This window comes from Coturnix japonica, chromosome 2, assembly GCF_054131305.1.
Source record: "Coturnix japonica strain WE chromosome 2, WE-NBRP24, whole genome shotgun sequence".
NCBI classification, from domain to species: Eukaryota; Metazoa; Chordata; class Aves; order Galliformes; family Phasianidae; genus Coturnix; species Coturnix japonica.
Window position 1 is genome coordinate 125,387,287 of NC_140664.1, and position 22,012 is coordinate 125,409,298.

Below are 22,012 nucleotides of genomic sequence, written 5' to 3' on the forward strand. Positions count from 1 at the left end.
TTTGAAAGCAAAATTATGCTGAAGGGATATAACATCTTGGCTGATTACTGTGGTTCATAACTGCAGAACTGCAACTGAATTATTTGGTTATTATCCAAAGAAATTTACTTCCCTCCCTCCCATCCTTCCTCCCTCCATCCCCCTCCTACCCCAAAAAACAAAACAACAGTTGGTCGATGTTTTATCTACAAACTAAAAATTAAAGTAGGCTACAAATGTAAAAACTGCCATGTTTCCTGGCAATGACTATTACAGTTAGAGCATGATTACTCTTTGTATTCAACTTAGCAGACTGGGAACTATTAAATGAATTCTCTGTACGAAATCTCTTGGCACTCCTTGGACTGGATACAGTGAAAGGCTTCACAGAGCCAACTCTGGCTGCGAAGCTGTGCCCAAGCTGAGTTCCTCAAGCCAGGAATTCTGGTAAGCACTATTCAGGAATACCATAGCAGCAGATTCCACCCGAGCTGGCCTTCAGCCATGGCTAACAAGCTCAGACACACTTCAGTGGATTTCATGCAGCCAGCACTGCCCCCTCCCTTCTACATCCCAAAGAACACTTCATGCCTCGTGTCAGTGTCAGGTGTATGGCAGGTGCACTCTTCCAGCACAGCAGGGTTAGTCCTGCTCGCACAATCTCATGCATCTCTATTCCTTTACTTCCATTTCATTTATGCTGTTTCTTCTCATTATTTTTTCCAATTCAATTTTCCCACAGGATTAATGCACAAGCAACACTGCTTTTGGCTGAAAATTCAATGCTGTTAAGTATTGAGAGAAATGATGAAAAGGCTTGAGAAGTTTGTTATCCTTTCATCATTTTGCACTTGGAAATAACACTATCAATTTGTTCAGCAGGTCAGTACATCTAAATGCCACTTATCTCAGGCTTTTCAAACTTTTTATATCTTACTGAAATTACTGTGAGCACTTTCTAACCATTAAGAAAAAACTGAAATGGAGTTTGTATTAGCAATTTTTGCATTCACTGTTTCAAAAACTTCAACAAAACAAATATGTTAATGTTGGGGTTAAACTGAATCAAGAATCAAATGAACTACAGTATAAGTACTGGCTATTGCAATGCTCTTACATAATACTGTTAGTTGCACTTATTTGATCACTTCAAAGCCCATCTTCTATGGAGTTATGTCTAAGAGGTTGATGGGCAACTTTTGTCCACGCATTCTTCCACTGTCGTTGTTTCTTTTCCCCATCACACTAAATTTCTCCTTCTGTTCATCCTCAATTCTAGATGTCATTTCTATACTTCTACCCCTATTTTAAAACTACAATTGAAATAGAAAGAAATCTTCCCAAGAGTAAATTAACCTAGCTCCTTACAGGATTTGAAGCATACTTAACAAAGCAGATCCTGATAGATGTTAATGTTACTGTGAATATACTGTGACTACATTTCAGAGAGCTCTTCCAATTAAATACAACAGCCCTCTCCAGTTCCCAACACTGCCTTGAGGAGAGACTGGAAAAAAAAAGTTCTGAGATATTTCTTGCATAAAATTTTGACTCATTTTTAGGTTAACTTTGAAGCAGGACACTACTTCTCTGGAAGCCCACCTAGGAAACCAGAGCTGCCACCTATCTAGATTTACTCCTCATTACAAAATGTGGGATGTGGGAAGTGAGTTGACTAAACAGAGCAGGCTGGAATCCAGTACTACTTTCCATGTCTCAAGAAAGCTTCCTAGTACATGTCTCAGCCCTCCCAGGAAACGAACTTCTACTAGCAGATCTGCTGAAATCAACAGATGTTTATCTTTTGGAAGCTATGTGATATTATCAGCTAGCAAATTTCCCTTTCCACCTAAATTGCTATGGGTTGAAACAAACCTTTCCATGTATAGCTAGAAAGATCTACCAATCATCACTTTCCTCACACAACCAGCCTTCCAAACACTGAAGAACCTTTCATCAAGTTGAAAGCCTGTAGTACAGAACTTTAAAAAAAACAAACAGACAATATCAAGCATTAAGGACTTCTTACCTCTCTACTGGGGAGTTTGCTAAATCAATTTTTAGAGGATGTGCCCAGTACAGAAAAGGGAAAAAAAATGATGGCAGACTTTTCCAGTTTTCTAACCTCTACATCCCCTTCCTCACGCATTTCTGATATTCTGTTCGTTCAGCCAAGTAATGCGCTGCTTTCCAGCATCAATTTTGGTATGGCATCTACTGTGCACAACTACAGACAAGACCTCCATATCTCACAGTTTCACATCCATGGTTGGTAACTAGAACTTCCTGAGCGCAGCTCAAGCAATATTCTAGTCACAAATTTTTTCTACAGGTGAATTATGGTCTTCAAAATGCTTTCTCAATGAAAGACATAAATACCCTCCCAACACTAAAAACATGTTTGATCCTTGAATAAATAGATGGAACTCTACTCAGAACAGTGCTGCCAATCTTCTGGCAGATTTATTTGTGCTAAGAGCTGAGGACGAGAGAATGACAAATCTCCACTATTATGCTGTCTTTCCTTCTTAAAGAATCAGCTCTGTCTTCTAGATGACAGTTGCATGGATCTGGCTTTGTTTAGAGAAAGTCTAAAAGAGAATGTTAACAAGGATACTGTAGCACTTAAGGACTCCTGTGTTTTAAAGGGGAAGAAGAGAGAAAATCTCCCCTCTTGTTCAAGGTTGATAAGACCAAGAAAATATAATCAGCATGAACAATAATAGCAGCCATAATACTGCAGGATTTATCTGGATTGTAATTTTATCAATTCCAAATCAAGAAGAGTGAGAAGCACCTTGTAAAACCTTTCACTTGAAGTTCGTGAAAAGACGTAGTCCCTTTTGAAGGGAATCACGCAGTGTTGCTGCAACTGATTCACCTCTTCACAAGCACCACTGCCCTCTTAACTGAAGGATCTTTTTCAGGGTTTTATCCAAGTACAACAACAGTGGGCAGAAAGAAACAGATACACACTGGGACCAGACACTTTTCCAAAACTAGGACCTTGAATCTAGGGAAATAATAGATTTACTACAAACCAGAGAAACTCCTCTTTGTTTCTATGATCCATATAAACTAGAAATGCTATAGTTATTGTAATTACAAAGCTAATTGAGGGCTTTCAAGTTAATAATAGCGTTAGGGCATACAATCAAATAGTGAAATGGAATGAAAGACAGAAAATGCAGTTTATTAGAGAACTAACACTGACCATCAAAATCCAGAACACAAAAGCCATAGAAAGAAGTTAGAAAAATTGCAACAGAAAACTCAGTGAGTATTTCGGTTTTATGCATTCAGCTTTGCACTTAGTATGTCAGTGTCCATTGTTTCCCATAGTATCCACACTTGTGTCATTGCTAGAGAATAAAAGATGGTTGGAAATTTTAGACTATTTTTTTGACTATTTCTAGTTGAACTCACAAACATGTTTGTATTTATCATTTAGATCCTACTGCAGTGTGGTAATTTCTAACACTGTACTCACTCTGTTATGAATCTGTACAACTGAAAGAAATAACAGGTCAAGTAAAATATGCAATAATACTTAAAACAGATGTTGATGTAAATTCCAGTGGAAAGAAAATATTTGTTTCAATGTATGCACTTTCTTACAGCTTATTTTTCTTACGTTGTGCAACTGCAGAATTTAAAAGCAGAAACTATTAAGACTAAATTTGCTTAAAAAACAGTACAAAGTTGTTCCATAAAGCCTTGTAAAAGAACTGAGTGTCCTGACTTTTAAAAAAGTCATGCTCCTTCATAAGACACAAAAAATTAATAACTATATGGGAAAGGAAAGGAAGAATAACCAATCTTTTATCTCCCTCTCAATATAAATTTCATCATATCAATGCAGTCCAAATTATATAAACTGTTGAGCCAATTCTGCTCTATTTCAACAGGAAAAGAACACTCCTCAACCTTTGAAATTTTATATATCAAAACATTAATTGGGCTCAGTGCTTTGAAAACAAAGTCAGAGGGTTAGGAATAATTGTTGCTGCTGTTAAAGCTTTTCGTTTCAGCTGTTAGAGTTATCTATTTTCCTTTTGATAGAATGCCATCGAGTAGCTATTGTGTCCTGGAGAAACGCATCCTCTAGTCACAACAGTGAAACAAACTGCTATTTTATAAGGTTAGAGATCAAGAATATGACCTTTTTTTTCAGGTTTACAGACTTACATGATTTTCTGTTGGAAATTTTCAGTGGCTGAATCTGCACTTCTGGTCTTCTTAGTGCAAATCTCCTATAAAATGGGAGGTGGCAGGGTAAAGACACAAACTCCTTAGTTTTCACTGCAAATTTGGGATTAATAAACCCTTAACATCATGAGACTATGGCAAAATAGCCAGAAGACTTCATAAGAAATTAACTTTAAACAATGCAATCTACTTATGATGTACAAATTAAATTCTGAGCCTCACATTTTTGTAAGCGCTCCAAAATCTGTGCAGTTCTTATTTCTGCATAGCACATCAGTGTGAATACAGATACTGATGTGCTATTTTCCATATGTTTCCCCTTTCAATCTGGAGCAGTGTTATCCTACCAGTTTTTGTCATTATTAGTTGAGGCCAGACAAATAAGGAAATCCAAAGAATTTCAACAACAGGTTTCCAAGTTCAATTGTCTTGCTACAGATGCAGGTTTATCATGCCCTTGTAATCTATGACCATACATATGACAACTATGCTAACTTAACCACTTGGAAAATAAGTGATATTTTTACTATAAAATATAATGAAACTATGCTTCTCAGTAGCTCACCTCTCCTGGAAATGCTTTGAAGGGATCAAGCCTGCTCTGGGATTGGCATCACCTTCGTGTTTGGCCTGCCACCAGGTTGCATCATCCTGGCTCATGATCTGAAGTATATCTCCTTTTCTGAAAGCAAGTCCAGCTTCTTTACAAGGAATTGCTTTATCCTCATTAGGATCATAGTCAAATAGGGCTCTGATAAACATCTGAAACAAAAAGCGCTTTTTCCTTAGAATCAAAGTATTAACATGTAATCCAAAGGTATCTTCTGTTTTTGCTTTCACTGTTCAAAGACATTGTGGTAAATAACGTAAAGCAATAAACATTTACTGCTGTAAATCATCCTCATGGAAGTCTAACATCAGAAGTTAATAAACAAATGTTTTACTCATTGCTCCTACAACCACAATCCTTATGTAGTAAAGGCTGCAAGATCCAACTCCCAAAGTCAAAGAGAACTTCAGACTTTCCAGGGAACAGTGTGCTCATATGAGCAAGAGAAGATACTTTTGAACTAAGGTGCTATGAAGTGCTTTTTGCCCACTGAATGATAGGAGGAATACTTGGAGGGAAGCTGGGTGCTCACACAAGGTTGAGGATTGCCAATGCCAATTTCATTGCTGCAGAGTCAGGGCTAAAGAACCTTGTTGCACTCACCTGTAAATCCAGCACATCAGTATCACATTAGAAAAACTGATGACTGTGGCATAAGAGATACTTTTGTTTCAGTCATCAAAGCAAACAATACTGATCCTCAGCAATGATGTTTACTGCAATACCTTCTGAAATATTCTTGTATACTTGCCTACCTTGCCTTCCTTTGATGGCGTTTCTTCCTTTACACTGGGTATAATTTTAAAAGTAATTGCTCCTTGAGACTGAGCCTGTTGAACATTTAAAAAGATAATGCACAAAGAATTAAGCTGCATTTTTAAAAGGAAACTTAAAGGAAAATTCAAATTAATTAGAAAATACTCAAAATACAATGAGCCTTTCCTCTCTCCAAATACGACTGATGGAGTTTGAAAGCTTCTCCATACAGAACTTTGAACTGTAAAAATTACAAGTAACCTCTGACTAGACTGCTAACGTCTGGCACCTGCGTGTTTTGGAGGTTCCACTTCTTCGGTGAAAGCAGGAGCAAACGTTACAGCTAAAATACACACATATTAGAAGCTACTGCTGGACTCCTGGCACAGTTTGAACATCTCTGGAAAAATCTAAGTAACATTTCATTTTTCAGAAAAACCTGATAGAAAAATTCAGATACGCCCGTGCCATATTTATCATATAAAACTATTGGGGGGATTTATTCTTTTGGCAAGTAAAAGAAACTAGAAAAGAAAAATATTTCTGAATAGGCTATGCATACTAAATGGAAAAAAAGCCCTCCACTATAAATCTTAAAGCAAGTTAGCCATCATCAACCACCTCATCCATTCATCTTTCCCCGTATCCCTCTTTAAGTCTGTCTGGCTACATTTTACTTATTAACCACAATATATTCCCACTGCCTCCGTGACATTTTGCCATTGAAGGAAGTGCTAATCAGCTGGAGACTCTGCTACTATTGCATGCAGCCGACAAGTTTCATAAAACTCACAGAGTGCAACAGACAGCCAACGATTTAAGCAAAATGGAAACAGGCCTGTCCACTACCAAGTGAGACATACTTCTGCCTGCATGTCTGTGATCCAAGAGCTCACTGTTTGACAAACAGCAGCCAAGTTCTTATTTCACCAGCCACAGGGCTGGAATCAATAATTCTGTTACTTTTGAACCAAGCTCTAACCAGCTTTTGATGTTTATATTGCACCTTAAGGAGGTAAATGGGGAAATTGTTCACACCTTTTGTACTGCTAAGGCATTTCTAGAGATTTTTAAATATTAATTTCTGCAGGAAAATATTTTTCTGTAGGGAATGCAAAATCATAAAGCAAATATGAATATCACTGAACTAACATTTGAAATGAATCATCTTGGTTATTGAATCACAAGAAACTGTCATTCAACTTATTAGGACAGCAATGTATATATGTATATAGAAATGAGTGCACCATAAAGAGCTGCTATGACTCTCATCAGTTTATCTGGTGCAAACATAAGAATATTTCTGGAAGAATCAAAATTACTTGATTTGCAATAGTGATCCTTAAATGAGTAAACAGGCTGGCTTTACAGGCTGTGTTCACATATATCATATATAAATCTTAAGAGTATGACTTACAAATCATACTCTTAATATGGTCTACATAGTCTAAATATGATTTACAAATCATACTCTTAATATACTTATCTATTTCTCTATCATGTACACATATTATGAATTCATCTTCCCTTGGAGTTAATGAATTAGAAATTAGTAAATCTAAACATCTGAATCCAACAGATCATTATGTGTCTTATAAACTTCAGGTGATACACTGAGGACTGCAACATATTTACAGCCATGTGGTCATCACTAACTCCTCACAAGTCATTTGTTTTGGTTCATATCTGTTATGTGGAAAATCAGTTTGTTTTTTTTTAAAGAGAAATAGAGTTTTGTAAATAATTGTATTAGAATTAAATGCTTTATGTAACATAGATTATTTACTAAGAAACACATCAGAAATTTTAAGTATAATCACTTGACCTTCCTGAATTAATTTTAAAATGTTTGTTATTTACCAAAATGTGTATTATTTCTTCAGGTTTTTTATCATCTACAGGAATCCCATTGACTTCCCTGAGTTCATCACCAACATGAATAAGACCTACAGAAGGAAAAATGAGTTGTTAAATGGTAGATCCATATGACACAAAAAGTGCTGTCAACATTCAGCTTTTTTCTTTAAGTTCTTACTTAAAATCAGGGATATGTAGTGAACACAACTACAGCTACAGTCCCCATAGATAAGCCTGAGATTGTTGATTTACTCACCTCTCTTCCTTCCTCCCAAAACTTACTATGATTTCTCTATGACTTTTCCAGACTTCTGTACAGATGTTTGAAAAAATACCCATGCCAATTCTTTTTCTACTCATACTACTTGTTGCTACACAGCTGCAAGTACTGCAAAGATGACTTATGCTGTGAGTGCTAATCTGTGGTACAAATGTTTCCTAATTTAATGATATTTATACAGATTTATTCCACTATCCCACCTAAGAGGGAAACACGACTCTCTTAGGTTCTCTTCAACGAAAACAGATACATTATGAGTATAACTCAGGATCTCCTGCTTGAGTTCTTGAAGATTTTGGGCATGCAAAGCTAAACACTGGGATCCAGGGGTGGTCTGGTATTTTGATAATTACCAGCAAAACTCGAAAACAATGCACTAATATAAAATAATGCATCCATCCTGAGTTCCTCCATCAGTAGGTTGTAATGCTGGCTTATCACATCACTTCTAAGTAGAATTGTTCAACTGAAAACAGACCATGATAAATCTCCAAACAAGCAAACAACACCCCAAAAACCCCACCAACTTTATCTTCTAACTCAGACACCTAATGGCCAGAGAACCCAGGGGAATAAAGGCTGCACAAATACTTTCACCAGTGTCACTTTGACAAACTATCCAAGCCTCAAATTCTTTTGATAGTGACATATTTAATGGGTACAAAACAATCCCATTCTACCACATCTTCTACATTTTATAGCTGGGATGGCTTGTGCAAAGAAGCAATGCCTTACCACTTCTGTCTGCAGCTCCTCCACGCATTATCCTTGCCACTACAATTGCACCAGTATGTTCATCCCTTTTAATAGTAGCCCCCTTTAAAAGAAAAAAGTTGCTTCATTAGTTCAACCATAATTTAAACTCCCTGCAGTGAAAAATACTTGCAATGCAAAAATGCAAAAAGTTGATAAGAGTATCTATGCATGAATAAGCCAGAAATGATACTCACTCATGTAAAGAATTACAAGATATGTAGCTCTGTCAGCAACCTATTAAAATGTGTCTTTATTTTAGTAGTGAATTCATTATACAAATTGCTTTCGGAAATCACAAATGATACAAAAAGTTTATTTACCAACTCAGTGTTAACTGTTACTGTAGGCTATTTGAGTCTGCTGCTGAGATTGTGTTAAACTATCACTGAGAAGCAATAAGCTGTATCTGTAGTAAGGGGCTTCTTACCTGCCATGGTCATAAATGTTCACCTGTGTTCCTAACAGTTGCACTTCACACTCAGAACTGCCCATGCAGGCACTAATATATTTTTTGCTTCACAGTGTTATCAATAAACCTGAAAAATGCTTTGTAATCAGAAAAGAGGCTCAAAGTGATGAGTAGGAATCAGGCAGTGGTAGACAGGAAGAAACTAAAGGACCCCACAGCCTGGAACTGCTGTTGAAGAGGCAGTGACGCTTCTCTGAAGAATAGAAGAATAGAACAGCAGAAGCAATGGAGTAGATAGAGGCCCTACTCTGCAGGGCAGAATCCCCAGAATAATGCAGATGATTGTAGCTATATAAATCTTACTGTACAATCACTTCCAAGATGGTTACCTGATCTAGGATTGTCAAAAGCAACACCAAAAAAAGCACCTCCTGGCCACCAGTCTTCTACCTGTACGTGATCACTTGCCATGTTAATGTAGTAAGGTACCTGCAACAGCTCCAACACTGTTCATCAGTGAATGTTTATAACGAATTCACTGGTTAGCGCTACTTCAACTCTGAGCACAGCAGTGCTCTGTGTATGCTGCCATCTCTGATCAGCGTTTCTTCCATCAAAGGAGGGTTATGATTGAAATAAGTCAAACGAGTATTTCAAGTTCTTTGACTAAATAAATTGCTTTATATGTAGCTTTCTATATTTGATTAAACACGGGTATTAAATCTAGCATTACCTCATTTTTGAAGTATTTCATGAAAATAAAGCTGAAATATATACATGTAATGGGGATGACATTTCACTACAGTTAACACTTTTACCAACTGTAAAAAGAAAGTCTTCCTTCCCCTCCACCTCTAAGATGTAAACATGACACAGTACATGAAAAATGGGAGATCAATTTATTTTTAATATATGCAAACAGCATTAACTTTAAATAGGAAAAACCTGCCTCAGAAACATTAATATTGTCACTAAATTATTATCTTTTTTTTTTTGGAAGCTTTATAAGTAGTCAACAGCAACGTTTACTGCTAACTTTGTGCATTTTATTTTACATCCAAAGTTGTTTTGTATGAAATATCATCAGTAAGCGAAGTAATTCTGCAATTTGTCAAGCTTATCCTCACGCTCTGCATAGAGTGATGGTATTTGTAGGTATTTGTTTGTATTCCTTACTATGATCTCAATTTTAAATTAGACAGTGCTTCAGGAAAAATAAGATGTGGCTGCAGCTATTCTCACTGGAAAAATTCATGATTAGACTGAGCAAAATGAATAGAGCAGTATTATGAACGTATAAACACAGCATTAACCTCACTAGCCTATACCTCTATATTAAACTCTGACTTTGCAGCAACAGCAATTAATTTAGTTTATTATTAAAACCTGTAAAACTGTACTTGTTCAAATGTACATTTTTCTTTTTATTATATCCATCAAAAAGAAAAAAGCATTAGGATGCAGCAACCAAATATAAACAGAACCTCTACACTATACTGTCCATGCAAAACAGAGGCTCCCTCATTCATCGGTGAAAAATCCCTGAAAGACTCTATGCTGTTCGCCTGGAGGTTGATACTGTTAAACTTCACCCACGTTTAACTTCAACTATCTACCCGTGTAAAAAGTTTTATTTCCCCCTTTAAATGTTGGAAAGCTGCAATGAGATCTCCCTGCAGCTTTCTCTTCTCCAGGCTGAACAAGCCCAGCTCTTCCAGCCTGTCTCCATAGGAGAGCTGCTCCAGCCCTCAGAACACCTTAGCAGCCCAGCTCTGGAGAATATACTGGCACGGATTGATGTTGGTCTGAAAGATGTTCCAGCAGAGGTTAAAGGTAATTTGGGATTTTCACACTAAGTACAAAATCGAGCTAGAAATTATGTAATCCAGGCTATGTAGCTGTTAATAACTCCTTTACGGCAGTCTCAAAGTGAATGCTTAGCCCCATAGCACTGTTTGAGTTCAAGTATGTTTGCTGTACCTACAGAACAGAAAGGAAAAAGGGAGTTGTTTAACCTTCTCTTCACTCCAAATCTGGAATACTTAAAAACAAATCACCAAACAAATGGATTTCTTTCTGAGCACTTGAAGAGTTGTTATTTTGAAAAAGCAGCTTCCATTGTGCTGCTGCCAGCTCTACTTAAATTATGAGGTATATATAATCTGGCAAGAATGTCTCCTTATGAGATGTTCAGCCCCAGTACTTGCAGTTACATGTGCAGTGCAGCTCCTCATTTAGAGCTTCAGAAATGGAAGAAGGTTAGGCTGGACCTCAAGAGCTGGAAAATATTTTCAGCGTTGCTAGCCAAAAGTGTAAGTTACTCTAAATGAGACATATACAGATGTAATAGCACAGCTCCATTTAAAATACTTTTAAAGGGAAAAATAAGGAGTTAGGGAGCCATATGGTGATCAGACCGAGAAAATGTTTAAAGGTATACCATGCAAAAGCACTAAAAATAATACAAGGTCCTTCAGCAGGGAAGAAGATTGTTTTTAATGTAGAAGCACCGATTGATGAGCATCACTCAGTCTCACAAATACGAACTTTAACAATTCAGCCATTTATCTGATGGCTCCAGAATAGAAATATTCTAAGCCTCTATTTTGCATGAAAAAAAAAAAAAAAAAAAAAAAAAAAAGAAAGAAAAAGCAAGACTACACAATAAAATAACTTACTAATAAAAGAGAATGAAGTATCAGGGGTTTTTCTTGCATGCTTTTCTATTTAAAATGTATGCAGATGTTGAGTGTAAAGCAGTACTTCAGTGAGGCCTATTTTAATTCATGTAGTTACATGTTACATGTCTGATAGCCTACAGTTACTTAGAACCCGATGCCCGTGTACATTAGACAATGCACACAAAGGCTGTCCCTACACCCAAACTAATACTACTTGTAACATGGCTGGGTTGATCCAGTAATGAGAACTGAACTGTAGGGGTTTAGAGGAAAAGGCACAGAGGAAGAACTGGGGAATGTGCACCAACAAACATGTATGTGGTTATTCCTAATCGCTACAATTTGTTTCACCCAAGTTCAGCTATAGAAATCAGCTATTTAGTTCAAGCTAGGTGTCAAGGCTACTGCTGCAGTTAATGAAAACAAATAGGCAGCTCCAAAGAATGAATTAACCATTCCTTCATTAGGACACGTGTCTTAAATAGAAGGAATAAATTATTCTCTGGAACTGCCTGCTTTTCTCTTGCCTGTAAATATAGTCCTAGAGAAGTGGACTTTGGCGTAAGTAAAAATCCTCCACGCTATCCAATAAAAAGCCAAATTGCAATCTGGTGATCTTTGGGCAATCTCTGGAAAAAAAGATATCTCTACTTCTCTGCATTTGAGATTCTGAAAGATTCTAAAATTAATTTGTTCAGACAAAGCCTCCTCAAAGTGATCTCACCTCACTTGAGTAAGAAGCTCTTTGAACAGCATTTGCTAACAGAGCATTTAGAAACAACAACAACAAAGATTTGTGGATGGGTGAACCAAAAGTTTAAATTATCTCTCACAAAAGAAGTGGAAGAAAGTTAAGCAATGACTTCTGACCCGAAGAAATCTGGTAAATAGAAGGCCCTCTTGTTCCCCTTTCTTGTGAGATGATTACTTCTGGGGACTCAGGCTTCATTAATATATGATTAACACAGGTGGGTTGCTTAACACGGAGAAAAGCACAAAGGAAATGTGGTATGGTTTCACATAAAAAGGTCACTAGATATACTCCAAAGAAGTTCAAAGTGTGCCTAATTCACTTCACAGAGCACTGCAGAAAGTAATCCAAAGGAGATATTCAAAGTCAAGAACTTCCAGGACTTGCAGCTGATGTAAAGCTCACTCCACTGCAGAAAAACAGTCTCTGCTGCTTGCTCACAAACAGAGAATAGGAATGAATCCGAGGTGAAAGTAAGTTCAAAGAGCTCAGTATCTACTAGACAAGAAATCAGGTAATTTCCATCCCAGAAGAAATACTGTATGGTCACACTCAAGTTCAGCAGCAAGAATTCTGATATATTTATGCAAGTGCAAGTTGCCTTTATGACTGGATAAGTGTGACTAGATAAATTGAACAAGCAGAGACTCATTGATCTGTACTCAGCCAGGAATGTGCAAGACTTCAAAATAAGCTGTGAAGGAAAAGCAATTCAAAAGGCAATTAAAAAGAAAACAAAATTTTAAGTAGTCTAATAAGGGCATATCATGGCACATCTTTTCTTTAGTAAAGCAACTACAGGCAACATAAATGCAGTGGTTCTAATACACCAAGTAAAAACCTGTATTCAGTTATTCTGCCGTGCCGTATTCTGTTCAGACCTTAATTGCAACATATTTCTCCTCACCCGTACTAAAGAAAAAAATAATAATCTAGTGAAGAGCAAAACACAAACAAGTTGGGTGCATTTTGTGACATCAATACAATAAATGACCATAAATCTGCATCACATAAATTAGCAACAGACATCAACATTAATAGAAAGATGCAATGAAGGGGAATTATTGAAGAGGAGGACACTACTCTCATGGAAGTATTCTTGGAGAATAAGGAACACGTAAAACAGAACTCACCACGAGCTGTTCTCCAACAAAAATAAAACAGCAAGACAGGTTGGGGATTTGGAGTGTCCCTTTCCCATGCAGTTAATGTACAATCTTAGAAACATTAACTGAAGGGAAGCTTTAGAAGTCATTTAGGCCAACATCCTGCTTACCTCCTGCTCAGAGCAGGACCACTGGCAATGCAAAATGAGGTCAGCCATTGCCTTACAACAACAGGCTAGAGACACTACTAAGCCTCCTCCAGTGCTGCATCTCCCACTAAAAGACATTTAAGAATTTTACTTAATTCCCTGTAAACATCCTAGGGCTGCATCTTGTGGTCACTGCCTCATGTCCTAGCATCTTTCATTGGTAAGAAGAGTTTGACTCTAATGTTCTTGAATGCTTCTTACCCTCAAGTAGTTGTGAGCTGCAATAAGCTTCTTTCTACAGACATGACAAAATAGAAGTCATGGATGCCATTATAAGACCGTGCTTATAATTAAACCAAACAATTCATTACGAGAGGAACTGAGCTCTCCCACGTTCTCATTTCATACTGTATTTTCTGATTTCTCCACATCTTTCAGAATAAATATTCTGACACTAAAGTAACTTCATTACTATTCAAATAATTTCTTAGATTAAAAAACCACTTGAAGTTATGGAAGCTGTAATTTAAATATTTTGAGGGGGGAAAAAAAGAGAAAAAGGAAAAAAAAAGATGCTTAAAACATTAAAACAAATGAAAAACTTTCCATATGGTCAAATTTCTAATTATGTCCACAGGCATCCACAGTCAATCAAAAACAAAACTTATTTTTTGTTTACTGATACCAGAAATCCATCAAGTGTGATGGTAAGATCTACGGACATGCCATCCCTGTGTATCTAACAGAGAAATTACTCTCTCTCTGTTGTTTCAAGAGCAGAACTGTGGCTTTCTCAAAGTAATTTTGCAGGTATCTCTTAAAACTGCAATCCACTAAAACAAATACCCAGTATAACACAAAGCAAAGCCCTCACTGTTTTGGAGGAGGAAAAGAACACAGGTAAATTTTATTCAAGATTACTCCCACACTACTACGGCAAATAAAAACAACCAAATAAAGAAAACATTTTAATATTCTTGTGATGCAATCTGGTTTTAGTCCTTGCATTTTTCCAGATATCCCCATGAAGATATTAACTTTCTAGTATTCATAATCCAAAGTACAACAACAGACATCTTAAATTTGCCCAGATTTCAATTCAAGCATTTTAAAATATGTTTTTATGCTTTCCTTTCAGTGCATCAAAAGGTCATTTATTTTTATTTTCTTTTTTTTTTTAAACACAGACACAGTTCATAACAAAGGTCAAGATGTCTATGGGGATTCATTCTCCCCCTCTCATTTTGAAACAAGTTCATGATTCAAATTCAAGATAAAGGATGAATACATTACATACATAAATGCTCAGGCTGGCCCACATTCTATATATTGTTAAAACACCATGAATGAGCAAATTCTTACTATTCATTTCATGTACCTTACTAATAATAACTGAGAATGGAATTCACAAGTATATTACTGAATGTCACGAATAAACATGAGCAATGTCCATTCACATTAATAATGTTATAGTTCATATTTATAAAGTGAACACTGCACGCACAGAAAAAAAATCAACAAAAGAGAGGAAAACTTACCAGTGGTTCCCTGTTTTTGACAAGTCTGATTATTTTAACTGAATCTTCTTCCTCATCAATATCATCAGGCATGGGAGGCAAGACAGGATCGTAGTTCTTCTGAGCAACAGTATCATGAACAGAGAGCAAAGCCTGGAAATATTTGTTATTGTTATTATTGTTAATAGTTGTTATTTGGCATCTGAAAAGTTCATGACAGACAAAGCAGAGGCTAGTATTTATAGCCTGACTTGACTAGCGTGATGCAAAAAGATTGAGTATAAGTTTTCTATATAATTTTAACATATGTAAATGGGGATTAAACAATTCCAGAAGGTATATCTTTTCATAAACACAACGTATGCACCTAGTAAACCATAGTTATACACGTGAAAATATTGAGTGCTTTGCACATTAGCTGAAATTACAATTACTATGGTTAGGAGAAAACCTAAGTTGCCTAAAGTAAGTAAGAATAACACTCCACTACTCCTCAATACAGTTTCTCCAATACACTAAGCAGTCCTATGAATCAAATAAGCAAAATAACCATCTTCCAGTACATCTGTTCAAGTATCAGGTGCATGACATTAAGCTACTGCCATTACCTTCAGAGGAACTCTGGAAGCTGCCTTGGTTACTGGACCTCTTTCATGCTCACTCCCTTTCATACGTGCTCCAAATTATCCTAGGAATGTTTAATTTATTGTGGAATTCGTGACCGAGATTGAGGAACACAGTGCTCAAATGATTTGGCTTACCAACCACCTGTCACGTCTTGCCCCCTTTCCTTCTCTTTGTAGTTTCTCCAGTTCATGCACGGATTGGCCAATAGATTTATTAAACTTTGTTGTGACAAAAGGCTCAATCTTAACAACAAAATAATTTATGACCTTGCCAGAAACTCAAGAGTCTTGAAATCAAAGGAAGTTGGAAAGTTCATTCTCCTAAGGCTTAAAAAAATCTATCATAATCCAAAATTCATTTCTCTTTCTAGATATAGAGCTCTTTAAGTTCTTTTCCATTTTTGAAAAGCCTACAGGATCTGTAACATCTCTTAAACTAGTGAAAAATGGTTATATAATGCTTTTTCTTCTGAAATGGAAACTATGCAGTACAGCAGGAATCACAGCAACTGCCACACTAAGAACTGGATCTACTGCTTACAGTTGTTCCTGTTTTCAAGTATTTGCCCATCAAACTAGAATATTTTACATTTTGACCCAACATTTTTGCCCAAAGAGTCAATATTACAAAAGTTATAGTCAGAAACCAAAAGTAATTTGCACATTGATAACCTTACCTACCATAAAAATGAAGTGTTTTGGAAAATGTTGTGATATTTAAGATTATGTAGAACAGATCAGCCTTGTTTGACATGGATGACACGAAAAGCTAACACATCAGTGACTGATACAATGAATCTAAAGGAACAATTACAATAATAAAGAAGAAACACCTTAATAAATAAGAACAGGAAACAGACGCATTTCTCTGATGCTACTTTACTTGCTACTAAAGATAACATTAGACCAAATATATAAATCATGAGATACACTGTGTTCTCAAGGATAACGCAAATTCTTTTAAAAGCACATTATACTTCCATTGTGCTGTTCCAGGTCTTATACAACACTACAAACAGCTTTCAGACAATGCTACATGTTATCCTGACACAAGCAGATGAGAAAGAGCAAACTGCAACCCTGAAATTCCTCAGTTTCAATGTGAAGTTGAGTCTTGGCACAATAAACAGCAGATGATCATGCCTGCTTCATGAGAATTCGCTATTATTGTCTTAATGATTTCTATTCATATTGTGCAACTTGATAAAAACATTTTTAACACTGTAGCTATTTATTTCTATTTTTCCTCCCAAGACAGTTATCAACATGAACTTTGTACCACTGCTACCCACTAGCTCTCTCTCACCAAAGATTGGTTTTCCTTCAGGTCTCACCTAAAAACCTCTGGCCAGCAATTTATGGTTCCTTTTGGAACTGCATACTGTGAAGCAATACAGTTGTAAAGTCCATGCAATCACATGCAGTGTTCTGATGATGTATGTGAAACATCAAAGAAACACTAAAACAAAAGTAGCGTTTGCTTCGACTCTGAGCTACTTATAGTTAAGACATCTAAAACTACTATTCTGCAACTACACTTTTCCACATAAAACTAGGGCATATTCACAGACTAGTTCAGCTTAATGAGGTTCTATATTGCAGTTTAAAATCAATCAAGCAGATAGAGAAAACAGACGAAACTAATCTAAAGTACCATTTCCATAGTAAAAGGCAGCAACTTATAACATGCTCAAAAGAAACTACTCTTGACAACGAAACTTGAAAACCAGACTCCATCCAATACCAAACAGAACAATGCTATCAGTGTTAATAAGATGCTTCCCTGCTTTGACTGCCAAACCAGACTCCTGGACACAAAAGAGCCACAAAAGCGCAAGTATTACAATCCAATGCCAATCAATGTCTGATCCTTACGATGCTTTTTCTTCACTCACAGCAACTGGAACTAATCAGCCTGTTCCCTCCTTCTTTTGAAAAACATATTGATTCACACTGTATGATACTGTTTCCCAAACTCTACTATTATTTTATCTCAAAGCAAAGATGCATTCTTCAGGTAAGAATATGAGGGCCAGAAAATATATGCTTTTTCTCAATCAAGTTTCCAGAAGGGCTTCTGCTGTCACAAACATTTTCATAGTACACATACTAAAGAACATACTAAAGTTCTTGTGTGCTCATCTTCCATCTCATCTTTTAACACACCATCCTCTGTCCACAGCAGTTGCTTGTGAATAGCAGTAGAGACACCGCACAACGATTAATCCACAAGTAAAACTTGTAAAGTTGTTTTGATTTCACTTAATGTTTCAACCAAAGATGATCACAGTATGTCCTCAGGAGAACTTCCACATGTTTCATACACAGGAAAAAACAACTGTACTCAGAGCAAAGAGCCATTTCTTCAGCAGCTTCTCAGGACTGTGTGTTTAATAAAATGTATGCTCAGTCCAAAAAATTATGCATCAGACTAGGCTATATAAAAAAGCAAACAAATTACAGCCGCCAAGAAATAAGCCTTGGACTCGATCCTGAACAAGATTTACACCGAGTAATTGTGTAGTAAATTCATGAGGCAACGTAAAGCCAGAAACGTTCCCTTTTTTGTACATGAGCAGTGATTAACTTATTCAGTGCAGTTTTACACTGCATGAGATTCATGTTTGCCTAGGAAAAGAAACTGCAAAAAAGTGCAGATGATTTTGTTGCTGTTATTCTTGTTTACAAACACACGGCTCTTCAGAACTGTGCACAATGACTGAAGATCAGGGTCATGCATATTTAAGCACCACTGGAAAAAAGGATTTTATTTCAGCTCTAAGTCCTATGCTTATGATTCACTAATGTAAACATGATCCATATTTAGAACTTGAAGGAAGGTATGATTCAAACTCCTGCACTACCTAAATATAAATATTGATGTTCAGCTAAATTCTTAGACATGATCTAGCTGGAAATGAATACTTTCATCAGACCTCTGAAATGTCTAATAACTGGTGCTGTATTTTTCATATTACAACTATCACTGGTCATTTCACAGTTTATAAATTGAAATCTTACACTGAAATCTTACACTATCAACTTACACAAAGAAAATCTGACATTGAAAACATCTGAGGTTCTTTCTCTTAAACCGTTCTGAAACTTTAAATGTTTGGTGTTTTTTTTTAAATTGAGGTTGTTATTAAAGAAAACAGTCCCATGTTTTGAAAAATGTATATCATTTAACCACACTGAATACATTTTTGCTCCCATAAAACAATGACAAATTTCATGTCACTTTTTTCTTCTGTTTACATTTTGAGATCTCCATGAATAAAAATACCTCCAATAACCACAAGTTGTGAGCACAGCTCCCTGCAAGTTACTGATTTCTGACTATTGTAACAAGTATCTCAATTCAGGCTTTACTTTTCAGAAATATTGTGCATATAAAAACGTTTTCGAAAATAGCAAGATGAACAAAGACATGAGAGAATGGATAAAGGAACAAAAGAACCTTTATTTATCTATGTGAAAAAAATGTATGATTGGAAAATTAAGTAAATTAAGAGTGAGATTTTGTTTCTAAAGCTGTGAGGACTACGACTAACCTTCAGGAAGGCAGACAGCTGCAGCAGATTAAGGCACTGACAATCCCTCTGCTTGTTACTTTGCCTATAGTGGGGATGGCTGTCCTGGCAGCAGTCAGCAAAACACCACAGAACAGCAATGACTTTGCAGTCTCAGACCACAGCTTGGATCGTTGGCACAGGCCACATTTCCTGGCATTTCTGAGCTGTATCAGGTGAGACTGAGACATTTCCCACCTCTTTGCTTTGTTACGGTGATAGTAACTTGCCCTGAGGCTGGAGGAGAAAAGCTACCCAGAAGGAGAACAGTGAGTTCACTTGCAAGCACAGCAGTGTGCCCCTCAGCTCACCTGGCAGGGCTGTCACTCTAGAGAGCTGTTGCTGTGTTTTATTCCTCTTAGTGAAAAGGTTACAGAAGAAATACTGAAAGATAAGCTGAAAATAGCAGTGGAAAAAATTATTTAACACTGGAAACATTGATTTATAAGGAGGTTGAATTCACTGAAGGACACTGTGTGAGCATCAAAACAGAAGGAGGAGCATAGGAAGCAGAAGAGCTAGTTACATGCAAGAAGTCAGAATACAGCAGAATAAAACCTGTGTGAACCACCACGAGTGGGCTCATGCAACAATGGGGCACGCCAGAACAGGTGCCCCAACCAACAGAACAACCATGGGTGCTGAATTCCTAAGTTTGGCTAAAACAAGAGGCATAACCTAGAATCTGAAGCAAATAATAAAGCTACAGGCAGTAGGAACGTGCTAGTGCTGCCAATGTCCAAAGGATGGCTGGAATAACAACAAACTCGATTTTTTGGGTGATAGTAGGAGTGGGAGTACACAAAGCCACAGTAAGTGTGTGCCAGGCTGAAATGGATTAAAACTCCTTCTGAAGGAATTATCTAATCAACTTTCCTGTGGAAATTTGTGATTTTCTGCTATGAATAAAATTACCAAGTGAAATACACATAGTGCGCAGTGTTAAAGAAATCATTTAACTTCCAAAGAAATGGCACGTCTTACACACTATTCAATCAACATAAGCAAAAAAAAAAACAACAACAAAACTTTGACGGTGATGGTAAGAAAACTGAACAAAGAATTAAGCTTGATTTTCAATTTGCAACCAGATGTATTAATTTACAGAAGAAAAAAAAAGAACACTATGGTTAATTTACTTCTTTCCATACCTCAATATTGTATTTTCCTATATATCCTCTACAAATTCCCCAGAAAAGATATATTGTGTGAGAAGACAGCAGTTCGGTATGTATATTATAGGAGAAGTATTCCATGTGTGTGACTGTCTCATCTGTTCTCAAAAAAGGGTTGCCCGAAAGTTCATGCTTGTCCAGCTGGCAATTAAATTCTTTTCTCTTCCAAATTGACTTTCATGCAGTTGGGTCACAGTAGTGATTCAAAATATTTAAAACACACACAACACACATATGTGGTTTTCTTTTCTTAGTATCTATCATATATTAATGACCTTAGCATAGCAACAACTCAGCTGGATCAATCATAAGTACATATTACTTTTTCCTCTTACTATGGTGGACTTTATTTCTGACTATATGAACTTCCTTTCACAAAAGCATAATTTCCTTGCCTTAAAATGCAGCTTCTTCATTTCAAATTCACCAGTCTGAACTGATGGGTTTACCTGCAGCTGGTAGTCAGACAGCAATAGCCAACAGAAAACTGAACTTTCGGCATCTTCAGACTCCTGCTTCCTTTCGCTCGTTGTTTGGATCCCCTGGAGACACTTCCAAAGTAAAACCATTCTCAGTGATCACAGAAGCATGCAGTCCATCCATGTCATCTGGTAAAGGTGTTTATATTCTTCCAGATGACAGCTCTATGTTTTCCTCAACTGTGGATCACGGTAGAATAACTTTTGATTTTAAACCAATACTGAAGAACCTGAACAAAATCTCTTTTGCATTCACAACACAATTCATGTAGCTAAACTGTTCTTGGCACCTTAAGTCCAATTTTAGTAACTTCCAAGCTCACAAAATAGGACAATGCCTAGACATCAGCCCTCTTCCAATACATTGGTACATCAGTTCCTTTTTTGAAGAACTGGTAACATCCCTGACCATATTAAAACAAAGGGTTGATTGCTTAGGCTTTAAGGGTTATAGTAAATGGGGTTTACATCAGGCTGGCAGCCAGGCATTAGTGGAGTTCCCCAGGGCTGCATTTTAGGACAAGTTCTCTTTAATCGTTTTATAAATGATCGGGATGCAAGAGTCTAATGCATACTAACTGAATTTGCAGATGATACAAAACTAGGAGGAGCTATTGACTCCCTTGAAAGCAGAGAGATCCTGCAGAGAGAGCCTGGCAAATTAGTGGGCTGAAGAACCAACAAGCACTTGAAGTTTAATAAGAGCAAGTGCCAGATTCTGCATGTGGGATGGGGCAGCCCCAGATGATGTGCATGGAGTGAAGGATGAGAGGCCAGAGATGGGATGGTTCTGCACCAGAGGGCAGTGGGCATGGAACGGGCTGCACAGGGCTGTGGGCACAGCCCTGAGTGATGGAGTTCAATGAGTGTTTGGACACTGCTCTCAGACACTGGGTTTGGGAGGTGCTGTGTGGAGCCAGGAGCAGAACCTGATAGTCCTTGCAGGACATTTTCAACTCGGGATATTCTATAATGAGTCGACTATGATATATGTCTGCAGAAACAGCATGAATCTTTTCTCAGCTGAACACCACCTGAAGATCCTGCCCCACATAAATCAAGTTAAAATATCAACTAAATAAATGAAAAAGCAGAGGATG

At 36.9% G+C, this 22,012-nt stretch overlaps 1 protein-coding gene across 9 annotated transcripts in view; it reads right to left on the bottom strand.

Annotated features, from left to right (window-relative positions):
* Window positions 1-22,012, bottom strand: part of MPP7 (MAGUK p55 scaffold protein 7) — a 134,482-nt gene that overhangs the window by 27,779 nt on the left and 84,691 nt on the right. For 8 of the 9 annotated variants that reach the window (XR_014943116.1, XM_085538781.1, XM_085538780.1 and 5 more), the window contains 6 exons: window positions 15,082-15,213; window positions 8,427-8,508; window positions 7,415-7,500; window positions 5,554-5,628; window positions 4,754-4,950; window positions 4,168-4,232 (listed from right to left, as the gene is read on the bottom strand). Coding sequence is in view for 8 of the 9 variants with exons in the window: in XM_085538779.1 (XP_085394905.1) it covers window positions 4,168-4,232; window positions 4,754-4,950; window positions 5,554-5,628; window positions 7,415-7,500; window positions 8,427-8,508; window positions 15,082-15,213 (637 nt within the window). In the remaining variant the exon portion in view is untranslated. Of the gene's footprint in view, window positions 1-3,151; window positions 3,342-4,167; window positions 4,233-4,753; window positions 4,951-5,553; window positions 5,629-7,414; window positions 7,501-8,426; window positions 8,509-15,081; window positions 15,214-22,012 lie in introns of those variants that run through there. The other variant, XM_085538782.1, reaches the window with a different exon arrangement.